Source organism: Euprymna scolopes, chromosome 22 (genome assembly GCF_053919585.1).
Source record: "Euprymna scolopes isolate OS-2025 chromosome 22, ASM5391958v1, whole genome shotgun sequence".
Lineage (NCBI taxonomy): Eukaryota > Metazoa > Mollusca > Cephalopoda > Sepiida > Sepiolidae > Euprymna > Euprymna scolopes.
The window spans coordinates 38419791-38447775 of NC_136503.1; the positions used below are offsets into that span (position 1 = coordinate 38419791).

General features: G+C 33.3%; 1 protein-coding gene and 1 pseudogene across 1 annotated transcript; both read right to left on the reverse strand.

Moving 5' to 3' along the window:
• Positions 1-19: 19 nt before the first annotated feature.
• Positions 20-23530, reverse strand: LOC145243987 (glutathione S-transferase Mu 3-like). Its single transcript, XM_080107128.1, has 7 exons — positions 23341-23530; positions 6611-6686; positions 5167-5231; positions 4900-4981; positions 4208-4308; positions 3188-3283; positions 20-302 (listed from the first exon to the last, which is right to left on the reverse strand). Exons 1-7 carry the CDS (start codon positions 23377-23379, stop codon positions 108-110), a joined length of 654 nt encoding a protein of 217 aa, XP_079963254.1. The 5' UTR covers positions 23380-23530; the 3' UTR covers positions 20-107.
• On the reverse strand, positions 13232-13365 carry LOC145244135 (U2 spliceosomal RNA; annotated as a pseudogene).
• Positions 23531-27985: the final 4455 nt, after the last annotated feature.

The window sequence follows — 27985 nt, forward strand, 5'->3', positions numbered from 1 at the left end:
AAATAAAATAAACAAAAGGTTAAAGATTAAAAATTTTTTATTGCAGAATCTTTTTTAAATATATATATGTATATAACATTAATTTCATAAATTCATATCGCTTTTATTTACTTCCAGTTTGCACTTTTGTTGTTGATCGGTCGTTTCATGAAGCTAGGACAAGCCATGTAAGCCTTGATTTGTGGCAAAGCTTCAAATTTGTTGAGGAAAGCAGTCAGTTTGGGACGAGAACTCAGGAGCTTGGCATCAAAAATACGATGTTGATCCAACAGCTCATACATAATGAAGTCAACAAAGGTTAGCTGCAAAAAGATAAAATTTGAATTAACCTCGTAATTTTCGTCATGGAAAACACTCCATTATAGAAATTCAATATTTAACATGTAAATCTGGAAGCAAAGTTTAAACTTGAACTTGTTAAGATATAGTCAACAAATTGATTTTTTAAACATTTTAAGCAAAAAATATTACATAGTTAATTGTCATGTCCAAACTGTCTATAATATAAATCTCACCTGTCTGTTTAAATGCATGCATCTTTGTATATTTCCCAAAAACATTTGACAGAGGCGACAGATTTCATGAGATTGGCATGTTTTGAAGACAAAATATCGAAAAATTACCAAAACATTAATTCCTTCACCCTCAACTGTGCACTTCTACAGAGAGGGGGAGGGGGTCACTTTTTCGCCAATATTTGCAAAAGTCATTGCCTCTTTTCGATTGTCTAGCCTTAATTTAAGCCTACGTCACTTCCAATTTTTCAATGGGCGCACCGACTAACACGTTACATTTTTTTTTTCCCACATTTTCCTTCGTGGTACGGGTTCAAGCCTGCCTGTCTATGACCACTTTTTTTTTTTTGCTCAACCAACACCCTTACACACACTTCCACTTTCTTTTTCACGTTCGAGCCTGCTTGCCTATTACAACTTTTTTTTTTGCTCAACACACCTCCAGACACCCGGGCAACACCGGGCACCCAGGCTAGTATATCGATAGATATGAAAATTCATCTAGTAGAACAACTGCTATTGTTTTTTTTAGCAAAAAAAGTTTATCACTAGACAATAAATATTGCAGCTAGGACACAAGTAATCTAGAATATTACTTTTGGAGTTATGTCCCCTGCGTTTAGACTTCCCGTCTACTTTATAACGTCTAAGAAGATGCGATTTTACCCAATTTTCCATAAAAATTACTTTTTAACTTTCTACTCGATTTTCCAATATTTAGATCTATTACTATTTGACATGACAGTTAAGTACGTCATTGTTTTTTTTGCTTGAAAACGACGTTCTAAAAAATCTGTAAACTGTATCTAAACAAATAGCAAACTTGTCCTAGATAATTTACTTTGTTGACAATAGATGCGATGAAGTTTGCCTATTACATTTTTATTAGCATCTCCATTACAGGCATGGCTAAGTCAAGTGTGCTCTTCTATACAATTGACATTGAAAAGTGATTACAACATGCTTATTAAATTGCCGTTTTAAAACCTTTCAAAAAGTGTGCATAAAAATATCAGATTTATGAACTAATGAATACTAAAAATTAATACTAAAATAAATTAACAGTTCTCAAAATCCTTATAAAAAAAAAGATTTAATTTTGCAGCATTTAGACCAAGGCAATACCTACAGCAGCTATGCAACTAATGTCTATCAAGATCAAAATAATACAAGAAATTTTTTAGCAAAGAACTTTAATGTCTAATAAATTATTCGTACAAAATGAGTTGGGGTATTTGGACACTAATTTGATCTGGCCTAGCAAGTATAGTAAAAATTTAGAGTAAAAAAAAATCGTTTTTATTTGGCATAATTTAAAATCACCAAATCACCAATGTCAGTTATCTCAGTATTTCTATTGGTTTAATGAGTTTAATACATTTAAGGAATTAGCAACTTTTTCCAGCTAATTTACATTAATCTGGGTTATAGTCGGCTAATGTATTTCCTAACTTCTGGCATGGCTGTTACCAGAATCAGCGATGAGGCAGATCAGTTCCTTCGCATTTTTTCCTCACATCTATGTCTCCACTGTACTCTTTACAATCGTTTTTTTTTTTTTTTTTTTTATTTAATCAGAGACATTTTTCAGTCTTATTTTAATCAAGAATTATTGAATTTTGTGGGTTTTTTTTTTTTAAGAATTGTTGAATTGTGTTTTTTTAAGAATTAAAATCTTAAAACCATTTTGGGAATAGTTTGTATACAATTAAAAAAAAAAATTTTTCATGAGGTTTGAAATTGTTTTGATTTCAATAATTTTATATATTCATAAACATATAAATTAAATAGAAAACTTATTTTTAAAATTAAAAACAAATTTTTTATAATAATTTCAAATAAAAACTTATTTTTTTTTTTGTTATTAAAAGTGCAAATAAAGATTGTTATTTTCATCTTTATAATTTTATTAATCTTTATTGTATATTTTTCAATGTCCTTTTCTTATATTTTATTCGTATAAATCGCTTACTAGAAATAAACAATAAGTGAAAGAACTGATTTGCATTGTCACCACTTCTAGCAGCAGCAGCAGCCACATCGGAAGTTAGGCAGTATGTTAGCTGACTATAACTAGTCTATGAATGCTAGCCCATCGTCCAGTCTGCATCGCAATAATAGATCGATGATCAGAGGGATCTGCAATTTACTAAAAGCACTTCACTTTCTCAGAAGGTTATCCTAAAAACAAATTACACTGGTTTGTTAATATGGAAAGTTCATAATCCTGAATAAACTGTTGCAAAGGCATGAATATCCTAAATTGAAGAAAGTTGGCCAAGAAAAACTTAGAAATAAGTGATTAGACACATTGATTGGGTCCCTAATGGTCAAGTTCAAATCTAGTTATATAAAAAGGTGAGCATAATTAAATACCACAAAATCGCTCATAAAAAGCAAATGAATAAACAATGTTACATTTAAAAGCAGTAAAAATTGTGCATAAAATCTGACAAGGTATCATGACTGAAAAAACATCAGCCTGCCAATTGAGGAGTTAAGAGTTCGATCCTTGTTAAAAAGGATCGCCATGCTGATGACGGGTAATATCTATGAACACGCGTTTCTGGGTAACTCTTGTGTACATAAAATATTTAATAAATAAAATATATACATACACAAGTTTTAAGTCCATTTTATCAGTACATTAAATCACACAAAACTTAACTTACCTCATTACCAGCAAACCAAGCTTTGTTACCCAAGTAGTTATCAAATTTCTCCAACAGAGGAACAATGTCTTTCAAATAAGCAGCTTTGTTACTTTCCTTAAAAAAAAAAAAAATAAAAAAAAAAAGTTACATTGTTAAAGGAAACAGAACATAATTTAGTTAAAATACACAGATCCATTCTTTATATTAGATTATATCCATTGTTTATATTATGCTAAATTTGCTTAAACTAAATTACACAAAATTACGTTAAAAATTTGTGCTCAATGCGTAGTAATACAAAGTTACATTTTTCTTTAAATCGAATGCAGTTCCTAGACAAAATTTAATTACAAGACAAACCATATTTTTCTTAAATAAAATTAGACACTTATATATTTGCATATACAGGATTCACTTCTAAACTAATTGACTTAAGATTTTGGAACATGGCAAGTATAAAGGGTTCCAATGTATACTATGGAGGATTTTAACTTTTTAAGGGACATATGGGCACAAGCTTCTATTTAAAAATTCAAATACATCAGAATAACAAAATTTGATCCATAGTCATTAGCTACCAATGATGCAAGATTCAAAGAATTTCAGCTTCTGATTAAGACTTAAGGTCTTAAATTTAAGACATTTTCTAGAAGCAAAATAATGAAATTGGATTTAAAATTCTACACTAGACACATCTTGATTTTTATCTTAGTAAGGGGGAGAGTAAAAGTGGTGCAATACTGTTTGAGAATTAGTTTTACTAGTCCTGGGACAGGTATTCTAGTGATACAAGAGAATGTTTAGAAAGTGATGTATTCTCTTTGCATATAACGAATACTATTGATTTCAATTTACTTAGAAACAAAGTTAAAATTATAACCTATTGAAAATTTAATCTCACTTCAAAATCATATACTTGCATATATTAGAATGTTCTTCAGTTTAACAAAATTCAGGGAGTTTAATCTTTTATAATGTAAGACAGAATGTAAATAGTGGTTGGTAGTTAAAAAAATTAACTGCACAAGTAATACTCACAAAGTTTGGGCCGTAGCAAAGGCGAACAAACCCATTACGAAAGTCCATTGCCTGATTCTCCATCATGTCAACAAGAGCTTTACTTTTCTCATCCTTACCATCTGGGAAAATAAAGGGCAAACAATGCAAATGTGACTAAATTCCCGATTTAACATTTTAATTTTCAGGTGAGACTAACCTAATTTTCAACAAATTAGATCCTTTCTAAATGAACACTTTACAGCAATATTCAAAGAGAAAAAGTTAATTTTTACAAATAAAAGAAAGGATTGGTTTCACAGTTAAAGTTATGAAATTTATATTTAAAAGTTTGTCTAATTTTCTAAGTAATGAACTTGGCTAAGCAAGCCAGCAAAGCTATTAGTATTAAGAAAGTACGATTTATTTACAAGGCAAAGAAGTTAACTTTTTAAACCAGGGCAGTGGAAGCAACACTGAACCTTTTTATAATTTCAAGAATTATAAAAGTTTGGACTACCAACTAATTTTAAATAAGCAATCGATTTCCAAACGAAATTTAGCAGATGTTGCAAAAATGGCGATCATTGTTAAACTGAACATGGATTAAAAATAGTGAGGTAGAAACTGGAAACAGGTAGAAGAGAAATTAAATTGCCATATTTCAATTTTAAAATTGTTTTATATTCAGATTTTTCAGCAACAGAGAAGAAAAAAAAAAAAGGCAAACCTACCAAGATGATGTTTTCGTGCAATGAATCGTATAATAGCATTGCTTTGAGTAATTTTAATGTCACCATCAATGTAATAAGGAAGCTGAAATGAAAACAAAAACCTTTTAAAAAGTCAAAGACAAAGATTTTCATACAAATGGAAAGTTAATGTGACAAACTTAGAAATGTAAGAAAAAAAAAAAAAAAAATTATCAAAGTGATTTGATGATTCAAAGAGTTCAGTTTTAAGATTAAAGAAACTTTCCATCATTTGAAATTAATACTTACATTAGGAAAATCAAGTCCCAAAGTTGATTTTACACTGAACCACTTCTCACGGCTGTAGTCAGGAGCTGAAAATATGAATAGGTAATGCAAATAGATTCCATGAAATCTAATTCTGTTTACAACGAAGTTATAAATTTTATAGCACTCTGGATTGAGAAAAGAAAAATTGCCTCAGTCTAAGATTTCTCTCTAACCAAAGACAATAGATACTATACTTTCAGCCATTAGCGACGATTTTAATTTTATCAATTAGCTAGGATTGTCTCCCTTTTTATCTACTGCATGAATTCATATAAAGGTTGTCTCCCCTTGACAAGTTTGTTTCTTTAACATCATATGCCTAGTAGTTCTTATTTATCATTTTTTTTGTTTTAACACAGGAATCACCACTTATCAAAGCCCGGAAGCCACTCAAGGATAAGGGTTAATGGGTGTATATTAGTCAATGTGATTATAACGTAGTAAACATAAGTAGTAGGAATTTTGTAAATTGGATTACTTAGGGAGACGGTTCATCAAGAACTTGTTTACGTTGGATTTGAAGACAATCAGATTGTAGTCAGCTGGCGTGCAGTTCTAAGAAAGAAGTTTTGTTCATGGAACTTACATTTAGGTCTAAGCATAGACTAAGAGTGTGAGAAATTATTGATAGTGGTTTTGGCCAGATGAATGTTTTTTGTGTAAGTTCATCGAGTGGGGGACCATAGATTGGAAGCGCAGATGAGAACGATAAAGCAGAGACATGCTCACAACGTCTCTGTGGGAAGAGGTTGCAGGGAAGAGAAAAGGGCATCCTCACTAAGCTATGAAGTCTATTTTGAACTGTCAAGGCAAGATAAGCTGCTACTAGCCGCTCCTTCCCAGATGTGGCAACAGTACTCCGTTAACCGTACCTGGCTTCACATTACATTTAGAGCAGTTTGAATTTTAGTTCAATTGATTTTTACTTTTAATTAAACTTGAATACTGAATAATTTTTCAGAAAGTTTGGTGAGGATACTAATTTTTACCCGATACACAAGTTTATTTGGAATACGATTTTTATCAGTGCCTACCTGCATAAACACAATTTTTTTAAGACAATAAATCATCAGTTCTGAAAGTTTTATAAAGTTAGTTTTGTTAGCCATCAGAAATAATCAAATAGAACTTATAAGAGAATATTCGATATAAGACGGCAGGTAATTTCATAGTTTTTTTTTTAGAGTATTCGTGATTTAAATCTTTTCATTTTGCATAAATTAAATCAACTTTAAAATAAGACAATTTAGGTTTATAAGAAATTGAAATAAACGTTATTGGAATAAAAATGTCTTCACTGTTAAAAAGAGGAAGGGGTGTAGGAATGATTTTAAGCAAGTTAAATTATACAGCTGATGTTATTTAAAAGAAGAAAATAGGGGAGAGGCAAGGAGGAGGGCTTAATTTAACATTAATTACTTACCATCTCCTTGTTCATACTGGATATCTTCAAAGTCTTGACCAACATATTTCAATATCATTCTGATTGGTTGGGCCAACTAAAAAAAAATAAATAAAGGGGGGAAAAATGTTCAATACGGAACACTATTTATTTATAAAAAACAGTTTCTCATTTCTACAAAGTGATCGAACATGGATACACCTAGAGGGTGGGGGTGTAATCATGCAATTAGGGCAATTTGATCAAGCATGCTTTTTAACAAGTGTCTTGGTATTTATTATATGCATGCTAACTGACAGGCCAGACATGTATATTGCCTTAAGTTCAATTTTTTCTACATTATCAATATACTAAAAAAACTTGTTTGTCCCTGTGCACATTTGATATCATTCAGTAAAACAGACCATACATAATAATCTAAATAAAAACTTAAAGATTTTTTATTTGCTCTTGTGACTATGGTTAATATACTGTTAATTATAGTTCCCCCTCTCCGATAGAGATAAGTTTTCCAAGACTCCTATAGCCTTAGTTATTGGAATAACAGAAGAGATGTGACTAAATGCATACAAAATAATTGCGTTTCTAAATAATGTATTTATCATAAAAGAAGTAAACTTATGCGATTCAGATTTTCTTTACTCCTGAAATCTCCAGATTTGACCTGCTTCTCAAAGCACCATCCTCCTGTCTAATCAGACACCTCAATATCTCAAGAATGAAAGCTGAAAAGGCAGACGGACAGACACATCTAAACATTCCAGCCAAGATGCACCTAAGGACCAAGTATATCCAACAGACTGATTTCCTATCCATGACACAGATGACCCCCCACCTTATGATGGTTGACTTATTTAGTGTTTTAGTTTTAAGAGGGATCACCAGCATCGGCTCCTGTAAACCCATTCACTAAGACAGGTTGAAGAAATTGGAAAGTGATCCTATGAAGACAAAGGACTTCATAAGATGACACCATCAATTAAAACAAAATTTCTATGTGGACGGGGACTGTATAATATTACATATTACTGGAGATTAGAAAAAGACATCTACATTCAGAATCTAGTATCTATTTGTGAAAAGAATAGTGAAAATTTTTTATATGATAGTAAATATGAAAAATAATTATATATATATATATATATATAAGTCATGTCATATGCTACTGGTACCATGTAACCCAGTACTACCTGCCTCATGGTCGGATCACCGGCGACTAAACTTGTTCCCCCACCAGACTTGTTTGGTGAGGAGGGTGGCTAGTCTCCATGAAGGATTAAAAACAAGACCTTCCAAAGGGCGAATGAACACTTTTTCGGGGTCAACGGCCAACTAGCACTGTGCATGTGTGTGTATGTGTGTGTGTTGAGGTGGAGAGGGCTCCCATAAGCCGTGGCAAAGGCAACCTTTCTAGGAGAAGCAAATCTGATTTAAAAAACCATAAAGCGGGAGACCATTAAGCTGGTCTGCAGTTTAACTTGTTGCTGGCTATCTTGCTCTTGCTTGTTGCTGGATCTCAACATTTTGAACCGAGAGAGAGACTTAGCTGTCATACAAAGCAAAGACTAACATCTTTGTATAGATACTTTCTCAGGCATTTGTCTATTAAAACGGCCCTGTGACGATGGAAGTAATTTTTGGCCTCATGGACTTTTAAGTATCTGAGGGAGTGGCACTCGTCTGACAAGACGTTGCAATTTCTAGGATGATCAAAATAAAATATAAGTATGATTTTTGGAAATAAAGATGAAATGTTGAATTTATATATTTTTTTCATTTTCCACATTGGAATATTTCCATAATTTTAATCAATAGTAAATATTGAATTTAATCATAAACCATTTAATCTGCAAAGATTTCTTCATTTGTACTTTGTAATTTTAATGGAGTTAAAATTTTTAATCTTTAAACATAAAATGCATATAGTTTTGTAATTCATTATCAATTTGCTGGCTTATAGTGCACTGGTCTGGCCAATGACCTGTAAGGTCATAGATTGGGTAATCGGAGCTAATACCAGATGTTAAGTTTCAGAGAAATACCATTGTAAACTCAAATTAGTCGTAGGGTCTATTTGTTGGAGTAAAGTCTTACAAGGTTACATTGCATGGAGTATTGCCATCACATCTGGGTTGGTGCATCTACCACTAATCTCTCCCTCTTGAATAGGATTAAAAAGTCTTCAATCTAATATATCCCACGTTATCAGCTAAACTCCAACCCCTGTCCCATCACTGCAATGTTGCATCTGTGCCTGTTTTACAAGTATTTTAATGGAATGTGCTCTGATAAACTTGTTGCACTTGTGCAACCCCCTTAATGTACATATCCCCAATAAACTCGTTTAGCAACAAAATCACACCCCCTTCACTGTCGAGCTCCCTAAATACAGAAAGCTTTCTACTCAAGTAGTTTACTTTAAACAGACCTTTGAATTCCTTTCCTGCTACCTAATTGTACTGATGTGCAGAAGTTTAAATGTAATGTAAACCAACATTTTGTTAATCTTTCCTAGGCATTGTCACAAAAAGAAGCCCTTTATGTCCAAGTGGTGACATGCCTTGTTGGGAGGGGGGGAGAGAACATAAGTTGTTTAAAAAAAAAAAAAATAAATAAATAAAAATCATAAGACAACCGGCACTATTTAGCCAAGATCAGTGTTCGCAAATTTTAAATTATTCCTAACATCATGCCATACTATAATAAACAATTTTGATCCTTTAGATCAGTCATGTCAAACATACGGCCTGCAGGCCGCATGCGGCCCATCAGACATACTAGCGGCCCGCACAAATGATTTTCATTTCTCCCAAATTGGCATGGGTTTTGGTACATTTTGACGTAAAAGTGGAAGATCATTTTTAGTTAAGACTTAAAAAAAAGAAAAAAGCATTTCAGCTAAATAATAATTTAGCTTTAATGTTTTTTGTACGAGTGCGTCTAATTACTAGAATTAACTAAAGTTTCTTTATTCTAATGTGTAGTTTTTACGTTTTTTAAAATGATATTTATCGTATTGTGTTCCCTTTCTTTATTTAGAATGCAAGTTAAAATTATAAACTTTAGAATTATCTCCCTTTAAAAATTCGGTTGGTCATTCATTTGTCACATAAGTATTTTAAAGATTTATTTAGATTTCAACTTGACTTGAATTTAGTGATAAAGCTAATTTATTTCAATTTGTTTTAACCGTCGGGCAAAAAAAAAGGTCTTTTAAACTTTTATCAAAAACTTTCGGGTTTGTATTACTGTACACAGATTCGAAAAAGTTGTCAAAAAACAAATATCTAACAAATAAATGTTATCAAAGATAAGATAAGTTATTTTTCTACCAAAGTGGACATATTTTTCGTGTTTTTATTTAATGTAACATGTTAATCAGCTCGAAAAGCTGACAGTGTTTACCGATGTATTGGAAAATTCAAAATGGCGACCGACTCTCTCTCGGAGAGGGTAAGTTTGGAAAAAGGTATTATAAATAATAAACTAGACAAAATACTGTTAGAAATTCGCTCAATGTATATTAGCGTGACATAAGTTGACATATATTCGGTTGTTTTTTAATAGTATTTTGTCTAGTTTATTATTTATAACTTCTTTTGCCAAACTTACCGTGTTAAAGAGACAGTCGGGCGCCATTTTGAATTTTCCAATACATCGGTAAACACTGCATGTTTTTCGAGCTGAATAAACATGTTACATTGAATAAAAACACAAAAATATATCCAGTTTGGTAGAAAAGTAACTCATCTTGCCTTTGATAACATTTATTTGTTATATATTTGTTTTTTGTCAACTTTTTCGAATCTATGTGTACAGTAATACAAACCCAAACTTCCATATTTACTGGTTTTATTTTAAAAAGATATATAAATGCTCACAATGCATTTTTACAGGTAGTAATAAGCTTTAAAAATCGCCGGTCAAAAAATAATTTCTCTTTCTGGTCGCGTTCAACATTTGCGACACTCATGGCAATACAAATCAACGACTTTAGGAAAACTAGTCCCCTTTTGCTAGGTAGGAAAACTGGCCCCTTATTGAATAAATATCGATTGAAAACACATTTCATGGCCGTTAGTGAAGAAAATATTGTCTTTACACATCCCATAATTTTTTTTTTTTTTTTTTTTTTTTAATATTTTTAATTGTTTACTGTTGTTTTAAAAAAAATTAATTTTTCTAAGTTTTAGTTTTCTACCTAGCTTTGAAAGTTTTTGGTCTTTCAACTTATTTTAAAGAGTTTAGTTAAAAAAAAATGTCGAGTGTTACTTATGAACAAAAGATGACGGACATAAGACGTGATCCTCTTAGGAGGATCAGATCATTCATTGCTCAAAAATATTAAGGTAGATATAGTTTTCAAACGAGCCCCCCCCCTCCAAAAGAAAATAAACTTGCATATTTTTAGGAATGCACATCCCATAATTAAAAAAATTTTTTTTACATGTTTATCGTTTTAAAAAAATTAAATTGATTTTTCTAAATTTTCGTTTTCTACCTAGCTTTGTAAGTTTTTGGTGTTTAAACTTATTTTAAAGAGTTTATTTAATTAAAAAGAAATAACAAGTAATGTCAGACTCGACATTACATAGTAAATAATTTTTAACAAAAAAAATGTCCGAAAATTAAAAATACTGAGGTAGATATAGTTTTAAAACGAGCCTCCCTCACCTCCAAAAGAAAATTTGTATATTTTTTAAGTACTGCAGTACTGCACAAGCACAAGTGCCCCCGAAATGAGTTAAACGATACCCTCCCCATGTCAAGAATGGCTTTCGAAATAACGTTATTATTTCAGCGCGGTACCAAAATGACATAAGACCGTGTTTTCTTTTTGGTTTTGTAATAAGAATTATTTAAACTGAATTAATTCTTCTAAAAATAATTGCTTTCTTTGATAATACGTGTTTTCTTTATTTTTTGTTTCGTAATGACAAAGTGTTAAAACTAGAGTATTTTTAATAAATATTTGGTTTCGTTTTTCGTATCTTAACTCCGTGATCAAGTTTATTTTTTTTTAAGCAAGAGTTAAAAATCATTTTTAAAAATATTATGGGGGTGCATACTGCATAGGCTCTTAAAAACAATATCTCCTTCAAGAATGGTAATAAAATGTGTTTTCAATCGATATTTATTCAATAAGGGACCAGTTTTCATACCTAGTAAAAAGGGGGGGGTTTCCAGGTACGAGTTTTCCGAGCACCAAATCAACTGCTATTGCCGTAAGGGGACTTGGAGTTTGACATGTCTGCTTTAGATAAATGGCATCAAGTTGGGAATAAATAAACTGTACTGAAAGATTAAGAACAAAAATGTACTTTTGAAAAATTCGCATAAGAGAAATCTGTTCTTTTTGGATTGTCAACTAACTGGGATATTAGATTTGGGGGGGGGCACCTGTGTACTACTAGAACGGATTCACTTTTTTGGTTTTTAGTTGAGACATGGGGAGAGTACTGCTGCATTGCATAGCACGGACAGACAAATGTAATTTCAGGACAGAATCGAAAACGCATTTTTTGCCTTTGAGAAATGTTTATATAAAAAAAAAAAAAAAAAAAAAAAAATAAATAACAAAATGCCCCCCCCAAGACATTTTTTCATCTATATATATAAAAGGCAAAAATCGGTGTGTATGTATGTATGTATGTATGTATGTATGTATGTTTGTTTGTAACGCTAAAACTTTTGAAAGACGGAACCAGAGTTGACAAATTTGGTATCATATTGCACCTTGATCACCCGGATGACAAATATCGAAATTTCACGTCAAACGGACCAGTAGAAAGGGGTCAACTGATCGTTTTTCTCCTAGGGGGGCCCCCCAAAAAACCTGTCATTTTAACGTTATTCAATACGTGTCACGTGACGTGACGTCAGCTCAAACTTTTGACAGACACAACCAAAGTTGACAAATTATGTATCATATTGAACCTTGATCACCCGCATGACAAATATCGAAATTCCACACCAAACGGACCATTAAAAGGGGGTGAACTGATCATTTCTCTCCTAGGGGGGCCCCCCAAAAAACCTGTCATTTTAATGTTAATATTACATAATCCAAAAACGCTTAGTCATGTCACGTGACGTCAACATCCAGTAATGGCGAACAAATGTAAACAAACACTTTGTTTTACCGATACTTTTGTAATTTCTCTTCTGCTTTGTTCTAGAGATTATTAAACTCCATGACAATGTCTCCAACGTATTTAACTGGTTAAAAATAGTATTTATACAAGAGTTTTAACGAAAAATATCAGGAAAAAATGTACAGGAATAAAAAAAAATTCAGCTTTCAAAATATTCGTCGATAAAAAAACCGATCTTTATATTTACGCTAGCCATTTTGTATATTACCACGTGACCTGCTATCTCTTAAACTGGAGGGGGGGGGATCCACTTGAATCCAACAAAACCAGTAATTTTTTTTTTCTATTATATATACATCATTTTCTATAAAATTAAGTGTAGACTTTATAATTAAAACAAAAAATGTTATTCATACTAAAAAAAAAAAACGCTTAGTCATGTCACGTGACGTGACGTCAACATCCACTAATGGCGAACAATTGTACCTATTTACTATGCCTCCCCACGGGACAGAGTTAGACACCAGGGTCGTTTTTTAACGTGGAGAAAAGGTACAAAAATAAAAATTGTCTCAGTCGTGGAGGATTTCTCCTCCACCGAAAGAGAACAAGAAATAGAAGTGCAGCATCTGAAGAACAGATACTACACTTTGATCTTGACCAAAAGGCCAAGAATGCGAACAATTGTAAATAACAACTTTTTTCACAAAACCAACACCGTCTTTCTTTTTTTTCTCTCTCTTTCTCTCTCTCACCCACTTACTCTTCCCTCTCTCTCACCCTCTTTCTCTTGACGTCACACCACTGTTAAACTGTGGGGGGGGGGAACACATTCCCAGGCATTATCTCCTATAGATGCACATTTTATTAGAAATTCAGCTTTCAAAATATTAGACGATAATAAAAATATAAAACCAACACCCTCTTTCTCTTTTCTCTCTCTCTCACCAACTTACTCTTCTCTCTCTCTCACCCTCTTTCTCTTGACCTCCTACTACTGTTAAACTGTGTGTGTGTGGGGGGGGGAAGAGGCAGCTTGAAAACCAACAAAAACAGTGCACAGTTTCCCAAGCATTTGGGGTGGGAAGGGGGGGAAGAAGCCGAGCGCACAGTTTCGTGTGAGAGAGAGAGAACAATTCTCAACCTATATACTCAACAAATTTTTTATCTACAGATTTGAAAGTTTGTATATAGGGTATTCAGACATATGGAAATATATCTAGCATAATCTATCTATTATATCTATAAAAGTGAAAATGTGTGTGTGTGTGAGGTAGCCAGAGAGAGAGAGAGAGAGAGAGAGAGAGAGAGAGAGAGACAACAATTCACAACCTATATATTCAATACATTTTTTATCTACAGATTTGAAAATTTGTATATAGGGTATTCAGACATATGGAAATATATCTAGCATAATCTATCTATTATATCTATAAAAGTGAAAATGTGTGTGTGTGTGTGTGTGTGTGTGCGTAAGAGAGAGAGAGAGAACAATTCTCAACCTATATACTCAACGTATTTTTATCTACGGATTTTAAACTTTGTATATAGGGTATTCAGACATATAGAAATATATCTAGCATAATCTATACATTATATCTATAAAAGTGAGAATGTGAGTGTGTGAGAGAGAGAGAACAATTCTCAACCTATATATTCAACAAATTTTTTACCTACAGATTTGAAAATTTGTATATTGGGTATTCAGACATATGGAAATATATCTAGCATAATCGATCTATTATATCTATAAAAGTCAGAATGTTTGCGTGTGGTTGTGTGTGTAAGGTTGCGAGAGAGAGAGAGAGAGAACAATTCTCAACCTATCTATTCAATAAATTTGTTATCTACAGATTTGACCATTTGTATATAGGGTATTCAGACATATGGAAATATGTCCAGCATAATCTATCTATTATATCCATAAAAGTGAGAATGTGTGCGTGAGAGAGAGAGAGAGAGAGAGAGAGAGAGAGAGAGAGTAAGTACAATTCTCACCCTATATATTCAACATATTTTTTATCTACCGATTAGAAAATTTGTATATAGGGTATTCAGACATATGGAAATATATCTAGCATAATCTATCTATTATATCTAGAAAAGTGAGAATGTGTGTGAAAGAGAGAGAGAGAAGAGAGAGAGAGAGAACAATTCTCAACCTATATATTCAACTAATTTTTATGTACAGATCTGAAAATTTGTATACAGGGTATTTGAAAATTTGTATACAGGGTATTTGATAATTTGTATATAGGGTATTCAGACATAAGGAAATATATCTAGCATAATCTATCTATTATATCTATAAAAGTGAGAATGTGTGTGAAAGAGAGAGAGAGAGAACAATTCTCAACCTATATATTCAACAAATTCTATCTTTACAGATTTGAAAATTTGTATATAGGGTATTCAGACATTTGGAAATATATCTAGCATAATCTATTATATCTATAAAAGTGAGAATGTGTGTGTGAGAGAGAGAGAAAGAACAATTCTCAACCTATATACTCAACAAATTTTTTATCTACAGATTTAAAAATTTGTATATAGAGTATTCAGACATATAGAAATATATCTAGCATAACCTATCTATTATATCTATAAAATGACCATGTGTGTGTGTGTGAGAGAGAGAGAGAGAGTCAGAGAGAGAGAGAGAACAATTTTCAGCTTGTGTGTGTGTGAGAAAGAGAGAGAGAGAAAGAGAGGAAGGAAAATTCTCACCCTATATATTTAACAAATTTTTTATCTACATATTAGAAAATTTGGATATAGGGTATTCAGACGTATGGAAATATATCTAGCATAATCTATCTATTATATCTATAAAAGTGAGAATGTGTGTGTGAGAGAGAGAGAAAGAGAGAGAGAGAGAACAATTCTCAACCTATATATTCAACTAATTTTTTATCTACAGATTTGAAAATGTGTATATTGGGTATTCAGACATATGTAAATATATCTGGCATAATCTATGTATTATATCTATAAAAGTGTGAATGTGAGTGATGGAAAGAGCAAAAAATTCTCAACCTATATAACCTATAAAAGTGAGAATATGTGTGAGAGAGAGAGAGAGAGAGAGAGAACAATTCTCAACCTATATATTCCACACATTTTTGGGCACAGATTTGAAAATTTGTATATAGGGTAGGCAGACATATAGAAATATATCTAGCATAATCTATCTATTATATCTATAAAAGTGAGAACTTGTGTGTGTGTGTGTGTGAGAGAGAGAGAGAGAACAATTCTTAACCTACATACTCAACAAATTTTTTACCTACAGTTTAGAAAATTTGTATATAGGGTATTCAGACATATGGAAATATATCTAGCATAATCTATCTTATATAACTACAAAAGTTAGAATGTGTGTGTGAGAGAGAGAGAGAGAACAATTCTAAACCTATATATTCAACAAATTTTTTATCTACAGATTTGAAACTTTGTATATAGGGTATTCAGACATATGGAAATATATCTAGCATAATCTATCTATTTTATCTATAAAAGTGAGAATGCGTGTGTGTGAGATAGCGAGAGAGAGAGAGAGAAAAAGAGAGAGATAAAAATTCTCAACCTATACATTCAACAAATTTTTTATCCACAGATTTGAACATTTGTATATAGGGTGTTCAGACATATAGAAATATATCTAGCATAATCTATCTATTATATGTATAAAAGTGAGAATGTGTGTGTGTGTGAGAGAGAGGACAATTGTCAACCTATGTATACAACAAATTTTTTATCTACAGATTTCAAAATTTGTATATTGGGCATTCAGACATATTTCAATATATCTGGCATAATCTGTCTATTATATCTATAAAAGTGAGAATGTGTGTGATAGAGAGAGAGAGAACAATTCTCAACCTATATACTCAACAAATTTTTTATCTACAGATTTGAAAATTTGTATATAGGGTATTCAGACATATGGAAATATATCTAGCATAATCTATTATATCTATAAAAGTGAGAATGTGTGTGTGTGTGTGTGTGAGAGAGAGAGAGAGAGAGAGAGAGAGAGAGAGAGAGAGAGAGAGAACAATTCTCAACCCATATACTCAACAAATTCTTTATCTACAGATTTTAAAATTTGTATATAGAGTATTCATACAAATAGAAATATATCTAGGATAATCTTTCTATTATATCTATAAAAGTGAGAATGTGTGTGTGTGTGAGCGAGAGAGAGAGAGAGAGAGAGAGAACAGTTCTCAACCTATACATTCAACAAATTTTTGTATATAGGGTATTCAGAAATATCGAAATATATCTAGCATAATCTATTATATCTTTAAAAGTTAGAATGTGTGTGTGAGAGATAGAGAGAACAATTCTCAACCTATGCACTCTACAAATTTTTTATCTACAAATTAGAAAATTTGTATATAGGGTATTCACACATATGGAAATATATCTAGCATAATCTATCTATTATATCTATAAAAGTTAGAATGTGTGTGTGAGGTAGCCAGAGAGAGAGAGAGAGAGAGTAAGAACAATTTTCAACCTATATATTCAACAAATATTTGATCTACAGATTAGAAAATTTGTATATAGGGTATTCAGACATATGGAAATATATCTAGCATAATCTATCTATTATATCTCTAAAATTGAGAATGTGTGTGTGATAGAGAGAGAGAGAGAACAATTTTCAACCTATATACTCAACAAATTTTTTTATCTACAGATTTGAAAATTTGTATATAGGGTATTCAGACATATGGAAATATATCTAGAGTAATCTATCTATTATATCTATAAAAGTGAGAATGCGTGTGTGTGTGAGAGAGAGCGACACAGAACAATTCTCAACCTATATATTCAACAAATTTTTTATGTACAGATCTGAAATATCACATTTGTATAGAAGTAGAAATCTTGATACCTACTCTGATACCTAATAAAAGAAAGGACACTCTTTAGGGCGGATTTTGATTATAACAAGTCACTAATTAGAAATTATAATAAACATTCTAATAATTTAAGAATTTTACCAAAATAAAATTGCATGGTAATCACCCAATTTCTGCCACAAAATTTTGATTGGCAGAACTCATAAACATAAAATATATATTTTCTAATTTCATCTTTTTTTTTTCTTTTTACATAATCTGGTTTGATGTTTTCCCAAATATTCAAATCACTATATTTTGCTGCTTAATATCAAATACAGCAACTGAGTTATTTTTATGCATCAAACAATTACATTTTCTCATTCATCCAAACTAATCACTGAACATCAATTTCATATTTTCTTCACTAAAATATTACTGTGCTTGATGTCATCAAGTGGAGCGGATCATTTTTTTTTCATTTGTTCACACATTTTTCCAATTTATATATATTTTAAAGATTCTTAGCCTATGTCATTGCATACCAATCTGTTTATTAAAAGTTAAGGTTCACTGTAAACACATATGTTACACCAAAATAAAAACGCTTCAGATAATGTCTTGATATTCAATTCAGTTTCTCACATGACATCTTATGAAGTTAGTAGAAATGTTACAGACTTTTGAATCTCAAACACTTTCAATACTGTGCACTGATATTTTCTTTTTTGCAATATAAGCACATTCATGATTTTTTTTACAAACGTTAAAAACTTTCACATTGTGTAGCAATATACTGAAACAATTATAAAAATATTTGTTTTTATTTTGAATGATGCAGGGCATCTGAAGAGAGATTTTTCTAACAAAATGAAAGTATAATTTTTAGCAATAGGTATCTAGGAAAAGGCCACTACATATGTTATAAGTTCCAAATTTCCACAACCTGGCCAATACTGGTACATGCTAGCAAATTTAGATTTGCAATTACAAAATATGATTCTAATTTTTTCCTTTGCTCTTTATTCTAACACTACACTAAGTTTACTGTGTTATTTCGCTACAGTTGATATTGTGTAGAACAATAAGAAAATCATAGTGAACAATGCATTCAACAAAATTTCACACACATTTCTAGATACCTATATCTAATAAGTTCAAAAGAAAGGACACACTTAGGGAGGTATTTTGGTGGTCAAGTCACTAAAAAGAGATTAGCTGGTTTCCCGGCATAGCCCAGGATATAATAAAGATTGACTGAAATACATGTTCTAGCTGGTTTCTAGGCGTTGCCAGGGATGTAATATAGACACATTATGTTGTATATTACCTGTTCTCTTCTCCCTAAGGTAAAACAATTTCATATACATGCTGTAAATTACCTATGCTAGGGATAAAACATGAACAATATCAGTCCTAGGGTAGATAAAACAAATAATACATAGAGATGAAAGATTCCTCTCCCCTAAGAATCAAACATATGTTCAATATCTGCTTTTGTTTTTTCATTGTTTATACGGTCCCGAGCAACGCCGGGTAGCCCTGCTAGTTTTTAATAAAATATGAATATAAAGTTTTTGTAAAACATTTCTGGAATTAAAACTCAGTTTTGTGTTATAAGTTTCTTATATTTATTTTAATTTCAGAAATGTGTTACAAAAACTGTTCAGGTTTTATTTTCTTAAAGTCTCGTTTCAAGAAGAAAAAAAAAGTGTTATAAGTTTATGTTAAAAAAAAAAAAAAAAATAATAATAATAAAACGCGCGCATTTATTTTCATTTCGGTTCTGAAATTGCATTTTCTGCCCCTGACTCTCCCCATGTCCCAATGCATGGAACAGTCCTATTAGACCCTGTGGCACAAGTAGTTAAATATTTTAAAACTATTTCAAGAGATAGAATTTGAATTTAACATTTTCTTGTAATGTACACAAGAAAAAAAAAAACAAAAAAAAACAAAAAAAAACAAAAACAAAAACTTTTTCCTCGGCCCCCAAACCACTAGTCTAAGTTATTGAAACAGATTGTTCCGTTGACGGTGGTGTCGTGAGCCCCCCTCCCAGGCTTTGCCTCCTCACGCTTTGAGTAGGGGGTTAGTTTATTACTAATCGCATGTGGCGCCCCTGCAGCAAGTGGGATCGAGGGAGGCGCCGCGGTCCAAGCTTTTTATTTTTTTTCTCTCTAAAGACCAAAAACATTGTTTTGGTAGGGCGCCGGCTTTTCAAATCCCACTTTCCACCGTGGAGAGAAGATCGAAATAGCAAATTAAACATTTTCGAAAAGAGGCGGGGGCGTATTCGTTCGCTCATCTAGTGACCGCCATGCATATATTTGGAAAATAACACTGGAAATACATTTTTTTGTTTTTTAACAGACGCGGCAGATGTGTCGTAGAGGGAAATACAGACGATCTAGTTTTGAATTTGGGTCACTGTGACCTCAATAATGTAAACATCAATTCGATGGCTTGGAGGGGGAAAAGGAATAGTCATATTCAACTTCTCAGTTCAAGCGGCAAGCTAAAATAAACTTTAAAAAAAACCCAAAAAACAAAACAAAAACACATACACAATTGTAACGAGTTTCTGGTTCTTATTTAAAATTCAATCTAACAAAAATATAGAAGATGCAGAAAAATGCGTCCGATGCGGAGCGAAAACGTCATTTCAAAAATCGGTTATTTTGGAATTTTAACCTATTATTCTAAGGGAGGTAACTATTTTACTAAAATAGCTGGAAAAAAATCCATACGATTACTCTAATCTTTTAAGAAAAATTACAATATCGTCGCATTTTACATTTGTTTATGTTATACAAGTTTGTTTCATTAAATGAAGTAACTGAAAATAATCTTTTTATTAAATAGTTATCTCCCTTAGAACAATACGTTAAAATTCCGATTAACCGACAAGACTGGAGTTTAAGTGGAAAAATAACCAAAATAACGTCAATAATCAAGTAGTTTTATATTTTTTATAAAAGAAAAGCAAAGCTCATGAGTAAGCAAAGAGGGGTTTTCTCTGCCGTCGCCATCTTGAAAAGAGTGGCAGATAAGACAGATTTCACATTAATTGCTTTAAAAATTGTTTCGTAATTATTTTATTAAAAAAGTAATATTTGATTAATTTATGGTTTTGGGTACGTGACGGGTTGTTTATTTTTTGTTTGTGTTTTGTTTTGTCGAACAAATAATTTTAAACATTTTTAATTAAAGAAACTTTGAAAGGTCAACAAATTAAATGATTGTTTTCTTAACGGGGAAGTGGGTTTTTATTTATTTGTTTTCCCTTTCCAGAAGCAATTGTTCGGCGATATAATGTTGTCTCCCCTGGATTTGAACAGCAAGTGCGTGAAATAAAATGGCGTCTCCAATTTCGGCAATAAAGTGTAGAAGCACCAAAAATTTTCGGTAGATTTAAAGGTTCCGAAATAAGAAACGCGTTTTTTAGTTATCAATTTTTAAACTATTCCGCACGATAACAGAATTAGACACAAGGTCAGTTTTAGTGTAGAGGAATATCAACCCCCTAGCTCTGGGTTACGAGAACGCCGGGGGGGGGGGCAGAAAAAAAGAAAGAAAAAAAAAAAAGAACGGGCTCTATGTAAAAAAATTTGTAAAAATGAAAACTTATCCCCAGCCCAAAGGACCAGTATGCTTTATTGCTTTAGCAGTAGTGACTACTACTGCCAGTAGTCTTATGAAGGAAAGAGTTTAAGTGGTTGGCACTGGTTGGGTTGGGTCATCCTGGTAGAAAGCATATTGGAGAATTGAAACCGGTTTTGTACTAACTGACCGACTTAATGAAAGTATTAAATAACGTCAAGGCAGCATCGGATAATATAGGGAAGGGTGAAGAAAAAGTATTTTATTATCATTTGGTTTTAAGGCAAACCTTTCGTGCGATAAATAAATTGTTATACATCTTATTTGTACTTTTGCAGAATTTGACCCAGATCCTCAGGATTTTCCGTCATTCAAGAAAGTTTCATTTTATATAACAAACAATATAAAATGCAACTTTTCTTGAATGACGGAAAATCCTGGGGATCCGGGTCAAATTCTGCAAAGTACAAATAAGATATATAACAATTTTTTTTTTTTTTTGCAATTTTTTTTTTATCAACGAAAGTTGTTTTTTTTTTCAAGAAAAGAAAAATGTTTTTTAACCGTAATTTGTTAAGTGAAAGTATATTTTTTTTGTTCAATAAAGTTTGCAGTAAACGTTTTTAAAGTTTTTTTTTTTATAAAAAGATGAATACTTTTTATGAAAACCGTAAATTGTTAGGTGAAAGTACAGAAAAGTGTTTTGGTAAGTATGAAAAATCACTCCATCCTCGAAAATTCCTTTAAAATTACCACTCTTAAAGGTTTTCGGGGGCGCTGAAAACGAAACTAACGTTTAAAATTACGGCAAACGAGCAGTTTCCAATATAGGAAGAAATTGGAGTTTTAAAAGTAGGGGAATCCTACTTTTTTAAACTCCCCTGGATCACTTTTCTATAATAATTTACCGTAAAATGAGCACCCACTTTGTGCCCACCAGTTTTTTTTGTGTTTTCTTCCTACTCTCAGAAAATCCTTTAAAATTACCACTAACGCTTAAAATCTCAGGAAACAAGTAGTTTCCTGGATATGAAGAAATGCACCCCCATTATGGCCACCTTTTTTGTGGTGGTGGTGGCTGCCGGTTTATGTTTTTCGTTCATTTTTTTTTTGGAGGAGGATGTATAGTTTTTAACAAATACTTTTACAGTTTAATTAACCGTTTTTCCGTAAGTAACGCGGACATTAACCGAGCAGAAAACCCGTTTAATATTTATAAAAAATCTGTTTACATTTGGTGGTAGGCGGTGGAGGGCGGGGAGTGTTGTGGCGGCCGCGTCAAATTCTGCAAGAGTAAAACCTTTTTATTTTGTCATCACCCTACCCCAAAAGTGGGTTAAGATCACCCCCTTCTTCCTCGCAAAATATTTTTGGGATAATTTCTTAGAAATCATACGCAGATGTTCTATTTTCTTCATGGCTATATGCCTGTAAAAACGCAATCCGGTTAAACAAAAGCCCGGCTTTAGATGTTGGGTGTTTATTGCTAAAGCCATTCTAAACATGGGAAGGCTGGGGGGTGGGTGTACCACGCTGGGTACTCTCGTAAAAAAAAAAAAAAAAAAAACCCATGTCCCCTGTAGTCGCAATCTTCAAGAGGGAAAAATGCCATTTCCGATTTTCCATAAATTACTTTTAACTATAATTTTCAACTCGATGATTTTTCGCCATTTTTGGATAGATTACTATTTTCGATATAAGTAAATAAGTTGTTTATGCTTAAATCCACACAAAAAAAAAAAAAAAAAAAAACGAATTCGATCTGTCGACTACCTTAACAAGTACCCAGATTTGTTCCGATTTACAATGCCTCCCCACGGGACAGAGTTAGACATCAGGGTCGTTTTTTAATGTGGAGAAAAGAAACAAAAATAAAAATTGTCTCAGTCGTGAAGGATTTCTCCACTGACAGAACAAGAAATTGAAGTGCAGCATCTGAAAAACAGATAATACACTTTGATCTTGTCCCGAAGGCCAAGAGGAAATAAAGTACCCAGATTTGTTTAGTCATTTACTTCAAAATTACTTAATTTTTCTAATATCCCATCTTTGTTTTTTAACGAGTACGTACATCAAACTTATTTTCCTTACTTGCTAAGAATAAAAATATTCTTCAAAGATAAACTCACATTATTAAATAAAAAAATTTAAAAAAGAGATGGTTGAATTCTAGGATAAAATAATAATAAAAAAAACTTACGCCACGAATTTTCCAGTATCCAAGCTTTGGTTTCGGCATGGTTGAAGTTGAGGTTGAACAAAGATAAAATTTGTTGAAAGAAGCTGAATGCGTAAGAGCAAAAGCACAAACTGATGAATTTGCGGTCAAATCGGTGTTTATATACACTGGCAGCCAAGCAGCCCCCCACACGATCCTTAACCTGCCACGAACTACGGAAGCCCAAAATGAATAAAAAATTTCTATCTGAAACGTGACGACGCATTCGCATTTTTCTTTTCTTTTTTTTTCCATTAAAAAATATAAATCAAATCCTACGCAATCGCTAAAGATATTTTATTTAGTAAAACTAATTAAATAAATGTCATTCAATGATTGTAATTATAATTCAGTTGAATTCCTGACTTGAATTTTATTGTTCAACGTTTTTTTGGGGTTTTTTTTGTTGATTAACGAGTTATATCAAAATAATTTACTTAAAGCAATTAAAATAGTTTTACAAATATTTTTGTATTTAGTCAATAAATTATTTTCATTAAAATAATTTATTTCTCTTCGTCTGGGCTTCTCTGCGTTTCTATTTTTTTTAGCCAGCAATGAAAATGAAGACGAAAAAAAAATGCAACAAATAAATGTTACCAAAGGCAAGTTCAGTTGCCTCTTTTCTATCCACATGGATAAGCTTTTGTTGAAACTTTTCGCGGACCAGTACGAAAGTGCTCACCCCTCAAAATTTTGTCTCTCAATTTTTCGTCTGCTAAAATTTTAATCACATGATAAAATAAACCATTCATTCAAGTGCCGCTTATTATGGATTTAGCTGAATACGATATTAAAAATCACTTTATTGGTGTTTATGCACTAATGTTACCGGGCTGGCGGTTGTTTTGTAATTATTCTGTACTTTCACCTAACAATTTAATAAACAAAGAAGATGTCGTAAAACTTGAATTTATATAGATACTAGCATTTCAGCCCGGCGTTGCCCGGGTGTTTGGAGGTGTATGCTGAGCAAAAAAAAAAAAAGAGTAAATTTTTTAATTTGACCCCTATTATGACCCCTTAAAATTTATAGTTTCGGGCTCAAATCACTTTATTAAGTTAGATCCAGGTTCAAGGAACCTATATCTAAAATTTCAAGTGTCTAGACCCAAAATTGTCGGAGGAGTTTGGTAGAGTTCTTAAAGGTCAAATCGTTGAAATTTGACCCCTTAACAGCCAAATTTCTGGCTGACACCCGTCACATCGATTTTCCCAAATCTCAGTACCCGGTATTTCAAATTTCGAGTCTATAGACTAAAAATTGACAGAGTTATTGCATAGGGAAATGTAACAGACAGACAGACAGACAGACAGACAGACAGACACGTTCACTTTTATAGATATATAGATAGATAATCATTTTATCATATATTTTTCGAGGGGGAATAAATATTGACTTAATGAGATAAAGGGCCGTTTGAATAAATTCTTTTTTTTTTCTTTTTTTTTCAATTTTTTTCAATTTTTTTTTTTTTATTACATTTTCACCCCAAACAGGGCACATTGCCACTGTGGTGTAGGGGGCTACTATCAGGGGCAGCAACTACTGGTGCACTATGTTGGGATTTGGGCAGCAAGATGGCGGTTCACGTTAAACTTGAACTTCTGCATGTCAGTACAGTTGGGGAAGCAGGGACCTGGAATTGAATTCCAGAGTCTAGCAGTTCTGGGGAAGAAACTACTGGAGTAGAAAGATCTTCTACATCTAGGGATCTCTACTGTGTGGGAGTGGGATTTATCTGCCTGTCGGGTTTGTCGAGGGTGTCTACGTCGTGGGGGCACAAGTGCCTGCAGTTCGTCAGAGCATTCACCAATAAAATACTTGTAGAACAGGCAGAGGGATGCAACGTTTAGTAGATGGGACAGAGGCTGAAGCTTAGATGCCAGTTCAGGGCCTATCAGATTGGCGACTCTCTTTTGAACCTTGTCTAGGAGCGAGAGACTAGCAGCAGATGCACCAGCCCAAATGTGACAGCAATACTCCATACATGGGCGAATGGTGTCCTTATAGAGGTACAGGATACTTTCAGGTGTCAGTAGTTTTCTAGCATGGTAGAGAGAGCCTACTTTCTTCGCAGCGGCCCTGGCAATGTTTTCAATATAATTGTTCCAACTCATGTTTCCTATGAACGTTAGGCCAAGCAGTTTGAAAGATGTACTCTCAGACAGGGAGTCACTGGCCATTGCTATTGGTGGCAGAGAAGGTTTCTTGTAATTATTGAAGGAAACCAGTTTAGTCTTGGCAGCATTGAATGTTACCATCCATTTTTGTCCCCATTCCACTACAGATTGGAGGTCATCCTCTAGTGTTTCTGCCATTTCTTTAGTTATGTGTTCATTTGTTTTCCAGTCATGCCTGTTATAGAGTGTGGTGTCATCAGCATATATACCCATCTCAGAAGCAGTTTTGTCGGGGAGGTCATTAATAAATATTAGGAACAATAGAGGTCCAAGGATTGACCCCTGAGGCACTACCGCATTTATATCACACTGTTTAGATGTACGACCGTCGAGGACAACCTGGATTTTTCTCTTATCTAAGAAGGATTTAATTATGTTCAGTATTCTATCAGTGATACCGTATGATTTAATTTTCCTGAGGAGACCCTCATGCCATATCCTGTCAAAAGCCTTAGATATATCTAGAGCTACCGCTCTGCCCTCCCCCGCTTTGTCGAGTGAATGGTATATACGTTCAGAGATTACAGTGAGGATGTCTGCTGTGGAACAGGCTTGTCTAAATCCATATTGTTTGTCAGTCAGAAGTTTAGCATCTGTAAGGTGCCGGACTAGAGCATGGTTGATTATTGTCTCAAATATTTTGGCGAAAATTGGGAGGAGGCTAATGGGGCGATAATTTGATGGGTCAGTTCTTTCGCCAGAATTCTTGAATACTGGTACCACAGAAGCAGTTTTCCAACAGCCCGGAAAGCATGATTCATTAAAGCATTTGTTGTAGAGTTTGGAGAGAACTGGAGCTACTTCGGCTGAGCACTTTTTTAATAGCACAGCTGGGATGAGATCAGGTCCACATGCTTTTAAAGTGTCAAGGTTTTTTATGATAGCATGTACCTGAGCAGGGTTGATTTTTAGATTGTCTAGCGTGGTGTCTGTCTGTAAAGGAAAGTCAGGCAGGGGGTGGTTGGAAGGGTCCAGTGTGGAGTTTGAGGCAAACCGGCTGGCAAGCATATTAGCCTTCTCGGTTGCTGAGCAAATAACCTTGTGATTGTTGGTTAGTGGAGGAATTGTTGATTGCCCATTATTTACTACACTGTTGTAGACTTTCCAGAAGTCACGAGTTCCTAATTTTTGTGCTTCGATGCGTTTTTTAGTGGTTTCAGTAAATTCTCTCTTAGCTGTCGCTATTTCTTTCTTAACGTTACTTCTAGCTTCAATATACTCATGTCTGTTTAAAATGGACTTATGTCGGTTAAATCTGTGGTATGCATGCTGCCTTTGAACAATGGCAGTTGCGCAAGTAGAAGTAAACCATTGAGGAGAGTGGGGCTTGCTATAAAATTTCCGCATGGGAACATTCTTCAATTGCTGTTTTGAACCATTCAGTGGTCTTATTTGCGCACTGTTCAGCAGGAAGAGAAAAAATATTTCCCCATGGGGCATCTCTGATAAGATCTCTGATGGCTTCCCAGTCAGCCTTTTTATAATATCTTGTTGTTTTGAGCACTGGCTCTTCAGTTTTGGGTCTAGAGCTTAGGGCGATTTCAACCATTATCACTGCATGATCAGCGTTCCTGAGTGGGCAGTCAGCATTTGTTATAGAATCCTCGGGAACTGTGGTCAGAAACAGATCTAGAAGTGATGCGTGTTGTTCTTGCTCGTCAGGGAAATGGGTTGGAAACGTAACCATTTGTGATAGGGAGTGAGATATAGCGAAGCTATGTGTTGTGCTGCCCGCTGCATCTGTGTTAGTAGAGAATCCAAGCCAGTTTTTGTGGTGAACATTTAAGTCACCAAATACATGTATTTGTGCGCTAGTGTCGAGGGAGAGTGCTGTGTCTATGCTGTCAGAGACTTTGTTTATTATGGTGCAGTCCTGGGTCGAGAGAGAGCGGTAGAGAAAATAAAAGTAGCTAATGTTATGTTGTATGTTTAGTCTAAAGCACATAAAGGCTTGATCGTCCGTTTCTAGGTTTGTTTCTCTAGTCAGGGGGATGGTGTTATGAATGTAGACTCCAAATCCGTGCATATGTCTGTCAGAGTCCTTACGGCAGAGTGGGAGATAGCCAGGCATGTTAAAATAGTTAAGGGGGATTGTGGAGTGTAGGTTAGTCTCGCTTAGTGCTAAGATATCCGAGGTATTTGTTAGGAGAAATGCTTCAACATCAACTAAATTACCCAAGGATATTAGTGATTGCAAGCCTCAAGGGAGGAGGCAAGTTGGATTTGTTTGTCCCTAGGCCTGGTTTAAGCTTATTTTTTTTATTGTACTGTCATCATGCTTTTAAAGAGTTTCAGTTATGCAATGGGGAGCTGAACAAGAGGTTATGCAGGGTATCAGACATGCAACACAAGTAGACCATTAGCTGACCTTTCTTCAACTAGGACTATGGCCTCAGGAAAGCCCAAGAGTGGATGAGTGCAGGGTCCCTTTCCATGTGCGACA

Coding starts and splice junctions, on each gene's coding strand:
- LOC145243987 (XM_080107128.1), bottom strand. CDS start 23,379: ATGCCGAAACCAAAGCTTGGATACTGGAAAATTCGTGGC. Junction 4,309..4,899: donor TGCACGAAAACATCATCTTG/GTAGGTTTGCCT, acceptor TTATTTTCCCAG/ATGGTAAGGATGAGAAAAGT. Junction 3,284..4,207: donor TTTGCTACGGCCCAAACTTT/GTGAGTATTACT, acceptor TTTTTTTTTAAG/GAAAGTAACAAAGCTGCTTA.